The sequence below is a fragment of the Phalacrocorax carbo genome, chromosome 4 (assembly GCF_963921805.1).
Source record: "Phalacrocorax carbo chromosome 4, bPhaCar2.1, whole genome shotgun sequence".
In the NCBI taxonomy this organism is placed as follows: Eukaryota; Metazoa; Chordata; class Aves; order Suliformes; family Phalacrocoracidae; genus Phalacrocorax; species Phalacrocorax carbo.
In genome coordinates this window covers 2,276,043-2,294,245 of record NC_087516.1, presented here as the reverse complement: position 1 = coordinate 2,294,245, position 18,203 = coordinate 2,276,043, and the positions used below count along the sequence as shown (strand labels likewise).

General features: G+C 52.1%; 1 protein-coding gene across 1 annotated transcript in view; it reads right to left on the bottom strand.

Annotated features, from left to right (window-relative positions):
• Nucleotides 1–4,172: 4,172 nt before the first annotated feature.
• Nucleotides 4,173–18,203, bottom strand: part of ADAM33 (ADAM metallopeptidase domain 33) — a 32,427-nt gene continuing 18,396 nt past the window's right edge. The window contains exons 12-24 of the mRNA XM_064448820.1: nucleotides 16,587–16,764; nucleotides 16,133–16,222; nucleotides 15,167–15,362; nucleotides 13,448–13,556; nucleotides 12,703–12,907; nucleotides 11,690–11,767; nucleotides 10,092–10,200; nucleotides 9,594–9,744; nucleotides 8,885–8,975; nucleotides 7,900–8,145; nucleotides 7,433–7,596; nucleotides 6,658–6,675; nucleotides 4,173–5,361 (exon numbers count right to left, since the gene is read on the bottom strand). Of these exons, the coding sequence (XP_064304890.1) occupies nucleotides 5,310–5,361; nucleotides 6,658–6,675; nucleotides 7,433–7,596; nucleotides 7,900–8,145; nucleotides 8,885–8,975; nucleotides 9,594–9,744; nucleotides 10,092–10,200; nucleotides 11,690–11,767; nucleotides 12,703–12,907; nucleotides 13,448–13,556; nucleotides 15,167–15,362; nucleotides 16,133–16,222; nucleotides 16,587–16,764 (1,687 nt within the window). The 3' untranslated portion in view covers nucleotides 4,173–5,309. The remainder of the gene's footprint in view (nucleotides 5,362–6,657; nucleotides 6,676–7,432; nucleotides 7,597–7,899; nucleotides 8,146–8,884; nucleotides 8,976–9,593; nucleotides 9,745–10,091; nucleotides 10,201–11,689; nucleotides 11,768–12,702; nucleotides 12,908–13,447; nucleotides 13,557–15,166; nucleotides 15,363–16,132; nucleotides 16,223–16,586; nucleotides 16,765–18,203) is intronic.

Genomic DNA, 18,203 nt, shown 5'->3' with positions numbered 1-18,203 from the left:
GTGATTTCCCCACTGTGCTCCAGAAAAGCCCATCGATTTCTGAAGCTCACTGGAAGCCACTCAATTGCTGGGGACTGTCCCCTGACCCTTCCATTGCTTGGCCCTTCCTCCACATACCACTTCATCCCTTGGAAACCCCTGCAGAGCCCAAGCAGGCCAGAAGCCCATGGAGCTGCCATGGATCAGGATCTATCCACTTGCTGTGGCTCTTGCACCCCAGGATGACTGGGCAGGACAGGGCACAGGTAGGACAGATAAAGGACTGATGGCTCCATTTCACAAACTGGGGGGAACCAAGACATGGAGACAGAGGCAACGACTTGCCCAAGGGCAAGGAGTGCATGCCAGCTTCATCACAAGTGTGGTGGGCAACAGTGACCCCCTGAAATGGCCAAGGAAGTACAGTCCTGAGTTCTTTTGCAAGCTGAGCTTTCTTCTGCTCCATAGGGAAAAGCAGCCAGTCCCAATGAGCCCATTAACTTGCTGGGGTAGCTATTCTGGGGCCAACATCCACAGAACCATGGTGTTCTCCCAGCGAGCTAGAGCAGTCCTGCCTCAAATGGAGGATCTAACCCAGGCCTAGTGCCTTGGCCAGGTCTGCCTGTGACCAATAGCTCAGTCTCAGGGTGAAATTGCCAGCAAGCAGATGAAGAGCGATGTAGCATCCCATCCAGTGCCACTCGAGTGGTTTCCCTGTGGTGTCACATCTTCTTGGCCACCTCTAGGACCAGAATGGACCCAAATGGGCCCAAATGAGCCCTATCAGCTCAGCAGGACCTTTCTCCTGTCATATCACCAGGATGTTTAATTCAAAGGAGGTCACCATGTTAAAAGGAAGCCTAGAGATGTTAAAATACCTCCATGCACCTTCCTACACCCCTTAATCATCCCTGGTAAGGATGAAAGCATCCAGAAAGCCCAGAGGCCTCTACTAATTTCACCGCAAGCTGGATCACAAGCTCTCAGTCTTGCTGTTTGCAAAGTGCCTGGTGTGCAGGGACCTCAGAAGTCTGGGCAAGAATGCAGACAGCGATGAGACACGGCAAGAGAACAGGAGCTGTGCAGAGAAAGATGCACTTCTGGAAATGAATAACCCAAGTTACCCCAGTTTAACTTCTCTCCATTTCATTTGCACAGGACCTGGAGCATCTCAGTGCAGGAGGAAGATGGAGACCAGTAAATCATACCAAAGCTGGAGAAAATATTTGTACCATGGGGAAGAAGGCACAGGAAGATGCTCCCTCAAGGGGTGTGGGCTCTCCAGCACTGGAGGATTGAAGAACATAAGGGCAAATATACCAGGCAGAGCAAAGAGCTGACACCAGGCTCCATCAGGGATCAGCTTAAAATCTGAAAGGAGCTGGGCTTTGCTCCACCTGTCTTCTGAAATGGCTGGATCTTGTAGCTGTTGGAAATTGGACATCAGACTAGATGGACCAAGGGGATGGGCCCATCCTGCCTTCCAGGATGTTACCAGGAATTATAAAATGTTTGCTCCCTCCAGTGTGTACAGTGTAAACCCACTGAATTCGATATAGGTGCTTTCTCCTGAGCTAGCCAGGAGGTTTTTGTCTTCTTCATTTCAATTTCACAAACTTTGCCATGTGGTAAGTACAAGTACCACTGGATAAAAGAGAAATGTGTATGCAAAGGGACTGCCCTAACCACCAGTGAAGCATTAGCCTGAGCCTCTCAGCCTCAGCCCTTGCTCAAGACCTTGCTGGAGGTGGAGAGTCTCAGCACATGTCCCACCTTCTCCCTTATCTGACCATAGAGGAAAACGTGAGGCCCAACCTCCCAGCAGATGCAGCATTTTTTGGACACTTTTGTTGTGAGACATGTCCAGGGCAATGCCAAAAAATGCAGATGGGCTAAAGCAGGTTACAGCGCTCAGAGTACTCACTCTGGTGCTGGTCTCCACCTCAAAGTGCATACACGGCAGACATGATATATGAGTTGGCCTATACAGCAGCAAAGCTGGGACAAGCACCCAGAAACACCAAGGTGATGAAGGTAAAAGTGGCCTGAGCCTTTATCCCACACCCAACACTCCAAGCCTTAGGGAGACTGAAAGACATTTAAGTAGCAGATGGGACCATGATGCACGTCTCAGTGCCCCACGGTTTCAGTGAAATGAGTGATCCAGGACCACTACCACAGGAGCTTTCCCCCTTCCCCTTCACCAAATACACGTTGTCGGAGCAAGGCTCCATTAGCCAAGAAGGTGCCATTAATGCTGAAGACACGGTACAGTGAAGGGCTGTGGTTTTTCAGCTCTTTTACTGTTCTCCAAAGGTACCCAAACTGGCAGCAGACCCCTTTATAAAGGGGAAAGCTCCACTTGCACAGACTGCAAGCTCAACGAGTCATCAGAGGCACTCAGCAGCTTTCATGTCCAGCTCACACTTCTAATGGATTTGCAGATGATGGATGGGGCAGGGGAGAAAGAGCAAGGAGAAAAGCTCCACTTGAGGATCTGGTCCCTGGAAATCCCAGCAATAATTCAGAGATAAGGCTGAGCAGCGGATTTCATGGTCATCTGCTGCCATCTAGTGTCATCTGGACACCCCAAACCCCTCTCTAGATTCGCTAATTTCGCTAATTTCGTTAATCGGGTCTCAAGTCCTGCCCACAGGCCACATCTTATAGCTGTGGATGCAGCAGGATGGACATCATCTCATCTACCTGCACTCCCTGTGACCATCTCAGGTTAGACAAAGCCAGCAAACAGACCACTGTGCATCACCCCTAAATTACGATCTTATACCTCTGCTCCAAGCAAGGAGCCAGCCTGCAGCTCAAGGGCAGAGGAGCTGGGTTGGTCTAGGCATGTGGACTGGGAGGGATGCTCTCAGCACTGCTGCTCTGCCTGGGGGAAAGGGAGTTGATGGGCCATTCTGCACCACAGCACAGCCAATCTGCCTCAAGAAAAATCCACTGGTGCATGCAAAGACATCGCCCAGGCAGAGAAAGGGTCTTTGAGAAGAGTGAAAATATCTTTGAGTGCTTATTGTGCTGCTGAGCAGAGCCCTAGACCGATACAACTTTGCAGGATCCCTGAGATCAGAAACGGGGCTTTCCATCAACTCCTTTCTAGCATAAATAGCTCAAATTTAGACCCCAAATGTGCATGTCTTAGCTGTGCACTGTTGGTGAAGTTTGGGTAGCTGCAGAGGGTGAATTCCCCATCCCTCCCTACTGGCAACAGGAGGAGACAAAAGGGGTGTGTGGTGGCCTGGTAGGTGATATTAATGGGCAAGAATCCAAGCCCAGGGGCATCGCGTAAGCTTGATGTGATCATTCAATTGCTGGTCTCACAGTAAGGTTTTTTTCACTGCAGTGCTGCCATCCCTCACTTTGTCATTAAGGTAAATAGTCTGACCCATTGAGAAAGGCTTTTTCCAACCACTTTGTTATTGCAGTGACTTCTCCAAACCCTCTCCAACTGCTTAACCCTCTGCTAACACCTAGACTGGACAGTAGAAGGGAGGGCATTCACAGGCAGGGAGCAGGGTTTACCCTCTCCAGGAGCTACGTAGGCTCTTCCTCAAGTCTGATCACATCAGAAGTACCTGGGAGATCACTAAAAAAGAATGGGGCCTTGGCGAGGTTTGGGGATCAGTGCATCTGAGGATGACCTCAAGAGGTCACTTTCAACCTAAATGACTTTGTGATTTTGTGACTTGTTATCAGAGGAGATGGTGGATCCTAGATCCCACCTGGATATCCGCCAACCAAGTACAGCGGTACCAGCGATGCTTCAGAGAAGACCTTGTGCATGACCAAAGACTTAGAAACAAAATCCAACCATAAGAGGGTAAGGAAAGTTTACATTTAGGCAGCCTTAACCACAACCTGCAATTAGCAGCCCATTCTGTAACATTGGGGATAATGAAACTCCAGAACAGTTTCCTGAGGATTGTCCCTGAGCCCACATCATGAACAACCTTTACATTGCTTGGACACATCTCAAGAAGATTTGCCCTAGGTCAGATGGGATCTACCCCAGGGTAGCTGACATGTCACACACACTTGGACCAAATGATCCCAGGTTTAAGGGCTCACAGAAGGGGCTCCAGGGATCCGTTTGCACTGGTGGGGTAGGAGATCCAGAGACCTTGGTGTCTAAAGGCTCAGGGAACTTCTGAACAAGAAAAGAGCCAGAGCCAGGGGACTGTAAAAAGCCTTTGTTCTCATTTCAGACCCTGTCAGAGCTGCATGTCAAGTCACAGAAAGTGGCACGGTATAATACTGTGCAGGTAACAGCACCTTTCATCTGAGGATTGTAAAGCCCTTTCAAGACATCAGTTTGTTAAACCTCACAACAACACCCGTGAGGTAGGTATTTCCCCCCCCATTTTACAGACGGAGGGAACTGAGGCACAGAGAAAGGCAATGGCTTGGCCAAGGCCTTTGGGCAAGCCAATGACACAGGCAGGAGGTCTTCCTGCTCTTGTTCCCAGCTTGTGGTTCCTTCCCCATTTGGACAGCAGAGTGCTGGCAGCTCACAGAGCTGCTGCTGGGCTTGCCCCATGAGAAAGGAATATGCAGTGTTTATGGAGGGCTCTGGAGACCCTTGAAAGCACCCTGGTAACCAGCTGCCACCAGCACTTCAGACATTAAACCGTTTCCCAGACAGGTTCTCCTTCCAGGTATGACCCCAGGATTGTCACTGTTTTTTTCGTTCGCAATCAGGCAGGAGGCCAGGAGGACTCTGAGACCTTGGATCCTTCATGGAAATATCCCAGCACTGTATGGCACAGTCCAAACTGGAAACCACTTTTCTCTCATGGCAAATGTCTCCCCCAAGACAATGCCCAACATTGAACTCTGGTGGCAATGGGCAGTGGGGGGGCGGGGGTCTCACTATCCTGGAGGAGAAGGAGGAGGTAGCTAGAAGGATATTACACGGCTTTTGCTGCCACTGTCGTCAGCATCTTTCATCAGTGTTGGGTGTTCACTTGACCCCAAGTCATCCCATCCCATCCCATGTGCAATGTCAAGAAGAAACTAAAGCTGGGGGGTAAATTGGCCAGGAAGTGATGCCAGGAGCTGTGGCGGAGTCTCCGTCATGGTAACCCCACTGCCAACCCACCCCAACCCTTAGTTACGTCGTGGTACCAATTTCCCCTCTCATCCCACCCCCTCTACAGTTTTTGTGCTGAATATATATTCTGTCTTATAAAAATAGTCCTCTGGTATCAAAAGACAAATAAAACAAGAGAGGAATAAAAGACCCCTGTCGCCAGCAGCAGTGCAAATCAGGAGAGCCAGCTCAGGAAGGATGGGCTTAAGGTGTCCTTGGTTTTTCACTTCTTCAAGGAGAAGGAGGTTGATTGGACTTTGATGGCCGGGACTGGCCTAGAGCAAGAAGAAAGAGAAAGGAGACAACTCATTTCAGTGCAGAGACCAAGTGTTCACCACCTCCACCACAAGCACCCTTCCACAGCTCGGGGAAGACAGACCAGCTGCTGTCCCTGAGACCAGAGGAGACCTGGGACTGTCACAGTCACCCGTGTCCTCTCTCAAAGATACAACCCCAAACTGTATTGCTTTGAGGTGTTTTCCTATGGTGTACCCTCAAAACCCTGATAGGACACAGAGTCCACCAAAGCATGTGGTGACACTGGGCAGTAACCAGCAGTGAGAACTGGGAGCCCACCAACTGTGGAAGTGATGTCCCCCAAGGGGTTGCTGCTCTTGGCTTCCCAAGAGCAGCCAAGATGGTTCATGCTCTACCAAGAGACAGCATCAAATCAACCAACCTGATATGGACCCTATAGTCCATCCTGGAAATTCATGAAATCTCTCACCTCATCCATCCAGGAAAGACAACAGTTCCCTGCCCTTCTCCTAGCAGGTTGACGGTGTCAGGTAATGAATACGGACCAGGACATGGGCACGTCCTGCTCCCTGGCCCAAGTCTGGCCCTGCCAGTCTACATTTTCTGACATGGGCACTGTTTAAAGAGAGGATGGGCAGGGACTGCTCTCAGTGGGCAGCAAGGACAAAACTACACCGTTTGGGGAAGGGAGCTGAGTCTGGCTGCTGGGATACGCCCAGCCTTTCTCTTTCAAGACCACAGAATAGGCATGTTTTATCTACTAGAAGAGACAAGCTATAGGGATTGAGTTACACTGAGAAATTTTGGGGCATATTCAGCCTCTTTGTGGTGGCAACTACAAAGGCATAGGAACCTAAATTAGTGTAAAAGGGTCAAGGCAGTAATTAGCAAAGCAGACTGTCTGGGGATAAGGGCCAACTTCAGACCAGCATGCCTTCTCTCCATGGCTGGATATGGCCCACAAGCCTGGCTAGCAGGAGCTGATGCAAGCACAATCCCTTGAGGCTCCACTGACCCATATGCAGAGGATTTACTAGTATAGCAAGAGTTGAGAGTAGCAGTGATATTGTAAAGGACTTGGACTTAATATCCCAGCTCTGAACTGGAAAACTCACACTCTCCATTCCCTTGGACACAGGTACCCAAGCCCTGCTGTTGCTGGGGTACCCAGCGAGGCTATGTCCTGCTCATCTAGGAACCTCTGGGAAAGTGGACATTTAACTCCCAGCCTCCTGGTTCCCAGCCCAGTGCTTAACCAAAGGCGCTCTCCCCCCAGGCAGTCCCCATGGTCCTGCATGGTGTCTGTGACTCACCTTTGAGGTGGCATCGGCCTGCAGGGAGGAAAGATCAGAGAGATCATCAGTGTCCATCCATTCACTCCACTGTCCCCCAGCAGAACACCAACAGCTCCCTCCATGCTCTGGGATAAGAGGCCACATGCACCCACAAAGCATTGGTGTCTCCCTTAACCCAGGACCTTACAAGACACAAAGTCCCAACCGTGGTCACTGTTGGCCAACCCTGGCCAAACCCTGTGGGGTCCTGCCAGGTGGAGGCATGGCTGCAGACCCTGGGCACCTGCAGGTGCCTTGCTTGGGTGGGCAGGCTTTTCTCCTGCACCATGCAGGAAGGATCAAGGGCACAGGACTGTTTATGCATGTAGCATCCCCATCTGGACAAACACTTTTGTTGCAGATGCTCCCCAGGTAGCAGAATTCGGGAGGTCTTCTGATTTCCTTCCTACCTTTTGCTGCTGCCCCCAAAAGCCCTGTACCAAAGATCCACAATGCCCTATAGGCCAGCTACCCCAAAGTTGGTGGTCTTTGAACTCCTCTGTAGCTTCATCAGCATGCACAGACCCACACACCCCAGAGCACAGAGCATTTCTCCCGCTTCTCAGCAGCCTGGCCTGTACACACCAGCTATGTCGGGGAAGTGCAGGTGAAGACACCATGAGGGGCAGACCAGAGCACACCACAACGACATTTAGAATGTCCCACCCAGATGTGAGCCACAAGACCCCCTACTGTGTCCACCTGCAGGACCCCAGCAGCTGTGGGAGATAGCTCAACTCCTCTCTCAACTTACTTTAATGGCCTCGTGGGGTGGCTCATGGCACTTGTACCCGATGCCTTGAAGTTGGTAGGAGGGACCATGACCAGCAGGGTCTGTCCATGTGCAGGAGGCAGCTCTTTGGCCAGAAGAGGACTGCCAGGCAGCGGCCGACGGGGCGGCTGGTGCTTTGGGATGACCTGGGATCACAAAGTGTATGGGGAGAGACAACATCCTTAGAGGAGCATCCAATGACCTCCTACAAACTTCTCTCCCCCGCTGCAGAGCTAAGATGTTTCAAAGGATGTAACAACAACGTCCAAACTACCTTAAAATATTCTCATTATCTAATGAGCTTTCTTCATCATTGCAACAGATTAATCTCTTAGGGTGGTGTGACAGCTCCTTAATAGTGCCCAACCCAAAAGAGCCACAGGCAGCCAAAAAAACCAGGGAATTTCTATGAGTCTGGAAAGAAAGCAGAGCCAACCAGCAAAGCTCACCAGCGGGGTCCTCACAGGGCTGCAGGGAAGAGGTTTCTTCGGAGGTGGCAGCTTAACCTGGGAGACAACTCTTTTGGTGGGGACCACGGGTGATTTGCTGACTGGTGGAGGTGGCCTGGCAGGCTTGGAGTCTCTCAGGCTTGGAGGGATGGAGTGGGGAGCCGGGCGAAGAGGGTGGACAACGTTAACAGGCTGAGAGCCAGGCTGGTGAGCGCTGGGTTTGAGGGGGAATGCAGCCTGTGTTCTCTGCAGGGATGAGAAAAGAAGTATGGAGAAAATCCTTAGGTACATTTTCCTGGGTGCTGAAAAGCAGATGTCCCCTCAAGGTCTGGGTGCTAGGGAGTTGCAGGAGGAGTACTGGGTGTTTATTCCACTTTCTGGGACCACCACTTTTACCGTCCCACCCAAAAGCTGAGCATGTTTGCTCCTCACTAATGATACAAGAGCACACAGAGATGAGAAATGCGTTGGTCTCAGGAGATCTGGGGCAAGGCCAGCCGGTGGTGAATGGTATGGTGAATCCAAACCAGATTTCCACCAGATGGGAGACATAATTCTGTGCCACTCTCAGCCACTGTAGCCATGCTCAAAAACCCTAAATTCTTCCTAAATTCAGCCCTGGGCTTACCCATCCCAAGGTGACCAGAGCTGACACAATAAGCAGCAGAAGCATCTGCCTCCCCAGAGACCCAGCACAAAGTCATCAGTGGGATTGCACAGCCCCTGCTAAGCTTTGCCATGGTGATGAGCAATTTCGCAACGGAGGCTCATGGAAATCACCAGGGTCTTTTTGAGCAGGCTGAGCTCAAGAGACTCACTTTTAAGAGGGATGTGTACTACTGACCAACGGCTCACAGTGTAGACTCAAAGCGAAAACAGCACAGAGTACCAGTTGCTTCCCCAGTTGCTAAAGGGAGATGTGATCATCCACAAGTATCAAGCCCCAGGGAGGGAAAGCAAACCTGGAAAGCAAGTTACTACTTACTTTGTTAGTGTGGCTGGAGGTGGAAATGTTCCGCAAGGTGAAAGCAGCTTTGGGATGGCCACTGGTTGACTTCCGACTGATGGTTTTATTCCTGCTCGGGATCACAGACATAAACCACAGATGGCAAAATAAAGCAACCATCTTTGCAACAGCTGCCTCTCAAAATACTGCACAACAGTGAGATTCTGTCTCCGTTAACAGATCATTAGCAGACAATCTTGCAGTGCTAGGTGAGCAGGGGTGACAAGTCTATCTTGAGATAATGAGGGAAATGAAGGAACTTGTTTGATTCTGGGTTTTCTTCCCAAATGATTGCAGGGGCCCTGGGGTATCTGAGTGGCTGTACCTGTACTGGGAGGAGAAATCATGAGAGTGTCTAAATTCAGTGGTCCTTTAGAGCTCTTCCAGTTCTTGCAGCCTGCTAGGAGCAGATGGCAAGAAAGCTCCTCTGTACCAGGCCACCTTCATCATCACTCTCTGGGGGTGTCCTGTCCAGAGGACCATTCCTGTCTTCTGCTCAGGGGAGAGGTGAGAGCCTCATATTGTCTCTTCATATCTCAGCCAGGTCTCATACCAGTTTGAAACAGGCCCTGTGCACTGCCAGCTCCCCCACAACCATTCCTACCAGGCCGGATGCTGCCAGTGGCAAGAAAATGTTTCAGGGTCTCTCTAGGTCCTCAGGAGAAGGGCTTTAGGATGCATCACCCACCTATATGTCTCCTGGCTCCTCCTCCTCATCTCCTTTATCCATTTATTCAGGAGTGAGTTCTCCCGCCGGTAGCAAAAGTAGGTGATCACCATCAGGCCCGGAAGGAAGAGCAGGAAGATGAGCAGAAGGGTTATTAAGATGGCTTCATGATCTGGCAGGGAAAGCACAAAGATGAGTGCGGGGCTGGGAGAGCCAGCAGCCTCCAGATCCAATGCAAACGTCAGTCCCATCCACCCATTCCCAGCCACCCAGGCTAGAGACATCATTGCTGATCACACCTCTGAAAAGGGAGCAGTACCATCTGGTGGCCTCTAATAAAAATGGGTGGCCACCAAGCAACCAGAGCTGGGCACAGGCTGTGAGCCTGCCTGAATGGACCCAACACAGCACATTTGGGAACAGAGCTGTCAGCAGCTTTATTGCCCCGTTTCCCCCTCTCAGGGCATTGCTCCAGCCCCATCAGCATCACAAGGCACTGGACAAGAAGTCATGACTCACTGTCTTGCTGCACAGGGCCACTGTCCACACTGCCACCCAAGCCCGGCTTCTCGCAGTAGGGGGGAGCCCAGCCAGCATCACAGTGGCAGTTCTTGTTGCTGTTGCAGACCTGCAGGATGAGAAGGAGCATTGAAGAATCACTGAATCACAGAATCATGGAATCACAGGTTGGAAAGGACCTCAGGGATCATCTAGTCCAACCTTTCTGGGAAGAGCACAGCCTAGACAAGATGGCCCAGCACCCTGTCCAGACGACTCCTGAAGGTGCCCAACGTGGCTGAGCCAACCCCTTCCCTGGGGAGATTATTCCAGTGGTGACTGTCCTCACTGTGAAAAACTTCCCTCTCATGTCCAGTCGGAATCTCCCCAAGAGCAACTTGTGTCCATCCCCCTTGTCCTCTCCGTGGGACTCCGTGTAAAAAGGGAGTCTCCATCTTCTTTGTAGCTGCCCCTTAAGTACTGGTACATGGGGATGAGATCCCCTCTGAGCCTCCTTTTCTCAAGGCTGAACAAACCCAGCTCTCCCAGCCTATCCTCGTATGGCAGCTTCCCAGTCCTCTGATCATCTTGGTGGCCCCTCTCTGGGCCCCTTCCAGCCTGGCCACATTCTTTTTGTAGAGCGGGGACCAGAACTGCACACAGCGCTCCAGGGGTGGCCTGACAAGCGCTGAGTAGAGCGGGATAACGACTTCTTTATCTCTGTTGGTGATGCCCTTTTTGATGCAACCCAGCACCCTGTTGGTCTTCTTGGCCGCAGCAGCCACTGTTCGCTCATGTTGAGCTTTCTGTCCACCAGGACCCCCAGGTCCCTTCCCACAGAGCTGCTCTCCAGCCAGGTGGATCCCAGGAGGGACATATGGAAACAATGATCTGTATGGTGGGGATCAGAGCAGGCTGAAGGAGCTTAAACCCTGCCAATATTTACCCCTTGAACATCACTCGGATCATGTCTCTGTTGTCCTCAAATGTGTGATGTACAGAGATATTTTCTTGCTGACACACTAATTTCCCTGCTTTTTGCAGAAACCTTGAAGACAGGTATCTTATACCCTCAGCTTTCACACCGCTTGACTAGACAAGCCTGGTGCCCTTAATACTTTGCATTAGGCCAGGTTTGTTAAACATCTTCCCCTGGGGATCTTCCTGTTAAACCATAGCATTGCTGTTGCCTTATCTGACGAAGCCCTGTGTGCTGCAGTGGTCAAATCTTTGTAGCCTTTAAGCTTTAGACTATAGTGGCAGTTTCTGTTCACTGAACCATTTCCCTTGCCTTTTTGCAGTCCCAGTTGTGTTTCTAACTTGCTTTGCTCTCAGAGGGAACAGGCACCTGCTCTGTGCTCTAAACACTCTCCAGTTCAAATTGGACCCTGATCTAAATTTTGCAGATGGTCCTTACATCATGAATGATCTTCCTCTAGCTTGGACACAGGTAAGCAAAGATCTCAGCTCAGTCTCACCCCATAGCTGACACATGTGAGGGTTATGAAAAGCAGATGCCCACTGCATTGCAAGGGTCATCCCTGAGGGAGACACTTGGTTTTGCTTAAGAATGTGTGCTCATCTCGGGAGCCTGCTGTAGGTCTCAGGCAAAAACTCACCCCATGGCCGTTGCACCGGGAAACACACTTTTCCAGCTCAAAAAGGGAGGCATTCTGGCACCGGCGATCTTTGCAAACCTGAGAGAGAGCCAAGAAGCTGAGGTTAGAGAAAGACCCGAGGCAGGGGTCTGGCTTCACAGATGGGAGTCCTTGGGAAGGATGTTGTCCATTGGAAAATGCAGGTTGGTTAAATCATATTGTTCCAGGTCAATGCATTTTACTCCAATTTTCAGCACAGCCCGGGAAACCTCTGTCATTCCCCCATCCAGGACGGCTCAGCGGAGACCAGGCACCACCACTCCCACCCCCCCTCTCCTGACAACCCACCTGGCAACTCCTGGAGAAGGCATTTCCCATCTGGTCCTAAAACAGAGGCACCAGCCAAAAAAAACAACACTGGATTTTGAAACCAGCCATCCTTTCTCATTAAAAATGTCAACGTTTTGGCCTTCCATCCCAAACTGGGATGAAAATTTCACAATTAAAATTCCAAATAGCAAAGGCCATATCTCCACAGCCAACTCTGCCTGGCATGCATCCCTGCTACCGTGCTGTCTACCAGGCTTCTGCCCTTTCTCAGCTGAACTGACCCTCTGTAAAGTACCCAGAGATTCAGGAGCTGTAAAAGAGACTAATGCTCAGTTAGCTGCACCTGTTTGGTCTTGATTCCTAACACAGATTTCCCGAGAAACAGTTTATTCATAGAAGGAAGCCTCATCCGTCAAGTCCTGGAGCATGCAATTCTTGTTGGGGTTGCTCCACTATGCATTAAACCAGTAAAGAAGCATGGAGGCCAGAGACAGAACTTGGTGGCCTACACACAGCATCCAGTGATGTCTAGAAATGACCCAGCTGAGGTGCCATCAAGGCAATGTCTGCAAGCATGAGGGGAACCACCTCCCATGGCCCCCGGCTGTAACACAGAGAAGAGCCAATGTCTACATTAGAGCTCGGACAAGAGCCAAGGAACTGATCTCCTGGAGGAGACCCCAGCCCTAGGAAGAGGTACTCACCATCCCATCTCCACATTTCGTTCCCGTCATCACCAGCCCAGGATCGGAGAGGTCTTCCTCATCGTCCTTTGTGGTGTACATGTAGGTGCCTCGGCACTTCACCTCCCGCCCATTGAAGCGGATGGTGGTGTCGATGGAGACAGTATTGGTCCCCTGGGGCTTCTTAGCTGAGCTCTGGCACTGGATCTTGCCACACATAGCATCCCTAGGAGCAGGTCGCAGCCGAGGTGAGGGCAGGAGACGTGGCTATCTGCTGCTTCACCTTCCCTTTCCCTTCACCCCCTGCCCTGATGCCTGCTGGCTCACCTCCCTCTGAATTTATGGCCATAGGAGGCTGTGATGGGAGAGGCTCAGCAGGTTCTGAAAGGACTTAGATAAATCATGTACAGCACAGAGAAATGCTGGAGGGAACAGGCAGGGGAGCCCCTCTAACATCCCTGGTCTAACTGGGAATACTGGAGAGCACACGCTCTCTAAATACCATCTCCTGCTGATGCTGCCTTTGATTTTCCCTTCGGGCTGGGCTGGGAGGTGATGTACAGTAGGACAACCTCCCAGCAGAGGTGGGGACTGAGCCCAGGAAGGACCTGGTGGCTTCCTCTGGTCCAAAACAGAGCTGGCCCAAGGGATGACACCAGGAGGCCAGGGTAGGGCCCCACCAGCCCCTTTACAGGGGTGGGCAGCAGAGGGCTGCACGTGCAGGAGGAGGAGATGGGGCACCCATGGGTGCCAGCGCTGCACCCACCTCTTGTCGCATTTCACATAGCGCCCTTGGCTGTCTTTGCCGCAGTTGCCATAGGTGTTGCCAGCCATGTTCACGTCCTGGAAACAGGCGTCCGGAGCTGGCCAGGCACCTGCAGGGAGGGAGGAATACCAAACCTGGGACCTGGATGCTCATGGAGAAAACACCATGGAAAAGTGTCCTGGAGAGCTGCTGCTGCGGGTGCTGGGCCAAGAACAGCACAGGAAGGGTGAAATCCCTTTGTCTCTGGGGTGTAGCAGAGAATTTTGGCCCTGGGGGAGGATTCCCCCCTGTGCATCCTGCAGCTTTCCTGGGGGCACCCACAGGCGCTGGACGGTGGCAGCCCCGCTATGCAAACGGGGACCTTGTGCCCTGTATGGGGTGGGAGCAGCAGAGGGGTGTACAGGGGTGCGAGCGGGGTGGTGGGAGTGTGGGTATGGGGGCTGTAGGGTGCACAGGGGCAGGGTGCAGCACGTGGCTGTGCATGGCCATATGTAGCACTAGGGGTCGTACGCAGCTCAGGGCCATACGCTGCAGGTGGCCGTATGGAGCGTATGAGCTATGGGCCATATACAGAGCAGAGGCCTTATGCAGCATGGGAGCTGGATGCAGTCTGTGGCCATATAAAGTGTGTGTGTGTGTATATATATACATATATATATGAAGTGTGTAACCACCATACAAAGCATCTGGCCATGTGCACCTTATGACCCACATCCACATCTGGAGCGCTGTGTACAGTTCTGGTCCCCGCTCTACAAAAAGGATGTGGCCAGGCTGGAAGGGGCCCAGAGAGGGGCCACCAAGATGATCCAAGGACTGGGAAGCTGCCATACGAGGACCGGCTGGGGGAGCTGGGTTTGTTCAGCCTTGAGAAAAGGAGGCTCAGAGGGGATCTCATCCCCATGTACCAGTACTTAAGGGGCAGCTACAAAGAAGATGGAGACTCCCTTTTTACACGGAGTCCCACGGAGAGGACAAGGGGGATGGACACAAGTTGCTCTTGGGGAGATTCCGACTGGACACGAGAGGGAAGTTTTTCACAGTGAGGACAGTCACCACTGGAATAATCTCCCCAGGGAAGGGGTTGGCTCAGCCACGTTGGGCACCTTCAAGAGTCGTCTGGACAGGGTGCTGGGCCATCTTGTCTAGGCTGTGCTCTTCCCAGAAAGGTTGGACTAGATGATCCCTGAGGTCCCTTCCCACCTGGGATTCTGTGATTCTGTGTGATCCTGTAATAATCACCTATGGGCCATATGCAGCATAGGGCATGTAGGCAGCGTGAGGGCCATATGCAGAATATGGGCTACCTAAAGCAAGGAGTCTATGCAGCGCATGAGCCATACGCCGTGCTGAAGCCATATGTAGCGTACGGGCTGCACTACAGCGAGGAGGTCACTTGCAGTATATGGAGTCATGTGCAGCATGGGGGCTGTATGTAACGTACGGGCTGTATGCAGCGTGGGGACCACAGGCAGACAGTAGACGGGCTGTGCACAGCAGACACCTGTGAGTGTGCATGCGCAGCACCCCCAGCCCTCCATGCCAGCCCCTTGGATGTTGACCCCAACCCTGGATGGGGACAGCACAACCCCTCCATCCACCACCCTCCAGCACCACGGGCACGGAGACCCCACATGCAGACACAGCACTGAGACCCAGCATGGCTCCTGCTCTGGAGAGGGGTGGCAAGGAGGCAGGGCTGGGGCTGGTGGGACTCACCTGGTCCCCAGAGCTGGATGCACTGCTGGTGGTGGGTCATGCACATGCCGTTGTTGCAGTAAGCCTCGCCGTAGGCACAGGATGAGCCATCCAGCAGGTATACGTTGGCTGGGCAGTAGGGTGAGGCACCTGTGCAGTATTCTGGGAGGTCACAGGATCCCGCCGCTTCCCTGCAGACCGTCCCAGCCACCTTTAGCTGCCACAGGAGGAGAGAGAAACATCAGCACTGAGTGGCAGCAAAGGGGCCGAGCTGGGACTGATGCTGCCTCCCGGTACAGCTTGGGGTACACGCTATCCCTTCATCCAGGTCATTGATGGATGTGTCAAACAGGACCAGACCCAGCACTGACCCCTGGGGAACAGCGCTAGTGACAGGTCTCCGTCCAGACACTGCCCTACTGATTATGACCCTCTGAGCTCTCCCATTCAGCCAGTTCTCTATCCACGTCACTGTCCACTCATCCAACCCACACTTCCTAAGCTTGTCCGTGAGGATGCTATGGGAGACAGTGTTGAATGCCTTGCTGAAGTCGAGGTAAACAACATCCACTGCTCTCCCTTCATCGACCCAGCCAGTCACGCCATCAGAGAAGGTTATCAGGTTGGTCAAGCATGATCTTCCCTTGGTGAATCCATGCTGACTGTTTCTGATAACCTTCTTGTCCTCTGCATGCCTGGAGATGACCTCCAGGATGAATGAACTGCTCCATCCCCTTTCCAGGGACGGAGGTGAGGCTGACTGGCCAGGAGTTTCCCAAGTCCTCCTTCTTGCCCTCTTTGGAGATTGGAGTGACTCCTCTGCAGACATGAGTTTAGGTATAACCCTCCTTATTTGGCACCAGCCCAGGGGGTTGACCTCAGAGATGTGCAGTGTGTGAGTTCCAGGAGGGTGGTGGGAGCCGTATCTCCCTGTTCAGCCCACAGGCGGGCGGGTGGGCACCGGGGGGGACACAGCGTGGGGCTTACCTTGCAGTTCTGGCAGCAGTCACCGTGGGCACACTGGGCCCCTGCCTTCAGCGTGCAGTTGTGTGCATTGCAGCACGGGTTGGTGCACTCCTGCGTGGGGAGGAGACACCACCACTGTCAGGGAGTTCATCCCTTCCCCGCGGCTGCCCCCAGCCCCTTCTCCACCCATCACAGTATTGTTCTTCCACTTTGACGATGGGGAAACTGAGGCACATGGGGGATGAGGAAGACCTGAGCACTCTGGGGCAAAGCCAAGAAGGAAGCCAGGGCCAGGTTAAATGGATTTAGGAAGGTGGGACTGGGAAAAGCCCTTGAGATAGAGTCCCTGTGGTGACCAGAAAACCCCTTTCCCTTGGAAATACCCCTCTCCATGTGGGCTGCGTCCTGCCACCCAGCAGCTGAGCCGAGCTGCAAAAGCCTCTGTGGGAAAGCAATACAGCACCCAGCACCGTACCTCCACCTCCCCGCAGTCACAGTCTTCTCCTTCCTCCAGAAAGCCATTGCCACATTTCCGTCCCACCACCAGGTCCTTGGTGTCGGGCAGGTTGAACAGACACATGCCACCTCCCTTCTGGAAGTAGTTCTCCAGCTGCCTCTTGCTGCAGGAGCTGAACACGCGAGGGAAGGGGTGTCTGCGCGGGGGACAGATGGGGAGGGATGGGAACCAGGGCGATCGGGACCAGAAGAAGGTGGAAAACCACAGTCAGAGCTGGGAAATAAGGACATGGGCGAACTGGCACAAACCCTTCCAAGAGCAGGAGCCACTACCAGCCAGATGCATCAAGACCACGAACATCCCCCGACCAAACTCGCATGGCTGAGCATCAGATTAACAACCAGGGGACGCCACACTGAACCCAAATATTTTCCAGAATGGATGGGGTGGAGAAGCAGAGCTGCTATACACCACCCCCAGAGCATCAACCCTCCAGCCAGAAACCTCTTGGAGACCCCCATGAACCTCAAAGCCCAGGGAGCACCCGTGCCTGCGTGCTCTGCCTGCTCAGTGCTGGTGTAGATGTCACCTCTGGGCCTTGGTCCTCTGCACCTGCGACACCACAGACACCCCCGTTCTAACCACAAGGCAGGTCTCCACATCTGTAATGTCTGTCTGCTCAGGATGTCTGCTAAATATACGCCTGCTACCACCAAACCGTTGATCAGAAATACCCGTCTGGGGCTATTTAAATAACCTTGAGACTGAGATGGAGAAAAATCCTCCAAAAAATTAAAGAAAATGGAAAATAAACACAAAAAAAGAAACCATATTAAATCATTCACAGGGCCTGAGCAGCAAAAACTAAAAATCAGAGCCTACTATTTTTTCATTTCTCTAACAGCCTAACTGACCTTTCCTATAAGGAGCTGGAGAGAAAAGGGGTTTTCTAGACAAGCTCTGAGCATGGTTCTTCTGTAATTTTGCACGCTTGTGGGGTTTTTCGTATGAAATACTAAGAAGGAGGAAGCAAAGGGTAAGAGCTGTGCACTGCTCTCCACTTCAGTGCTGCTTTCATTTCCTCCTACAGCTGAAAAAAAAGTTGTATTTCATATTAGGACATTTCATGTTGAAGATGACACAGAGGACTTTTACTAAAAGTATTTTTGAAGTCTGGGGGAAATCTCTTGAGCTGTAGGGAAGGCTGTATGTCCATGCAAGTTATGGGAGGGTGAGCAAGTAAATGTAGCCAATATCTGGTTTCTGAATGTGCAAACATGGACAGGTTGAAGACAGTTAAAAAATGTATTTCCTGCCCATGTGGGAAAAAAAAAATACTTCAGCAAAAATAAGAAGGAAGAAAAGTCACAGGGAGATAGATGTCAGCTCGGAGAGCTTTGCCTGCAGGGGTGAGCAGGGGCACAGCTGAGCTACAGCATCTGCTGCTGTTTTGCACCGGTGCATCCAGCTCCAGTGGATGGGGGCAGGATAATTAATTAGTAAGATAACTAAATAAACAAGTGCACAACTGCCTCGTCCTGGAAAGCTGGTGCTTTTCCCCACCACAATCCACCTAGGCAGAGACTAAACCCCATGGGGTGAGCGCCGCGGTCTGACAGCCCTGAAAGCCACGGG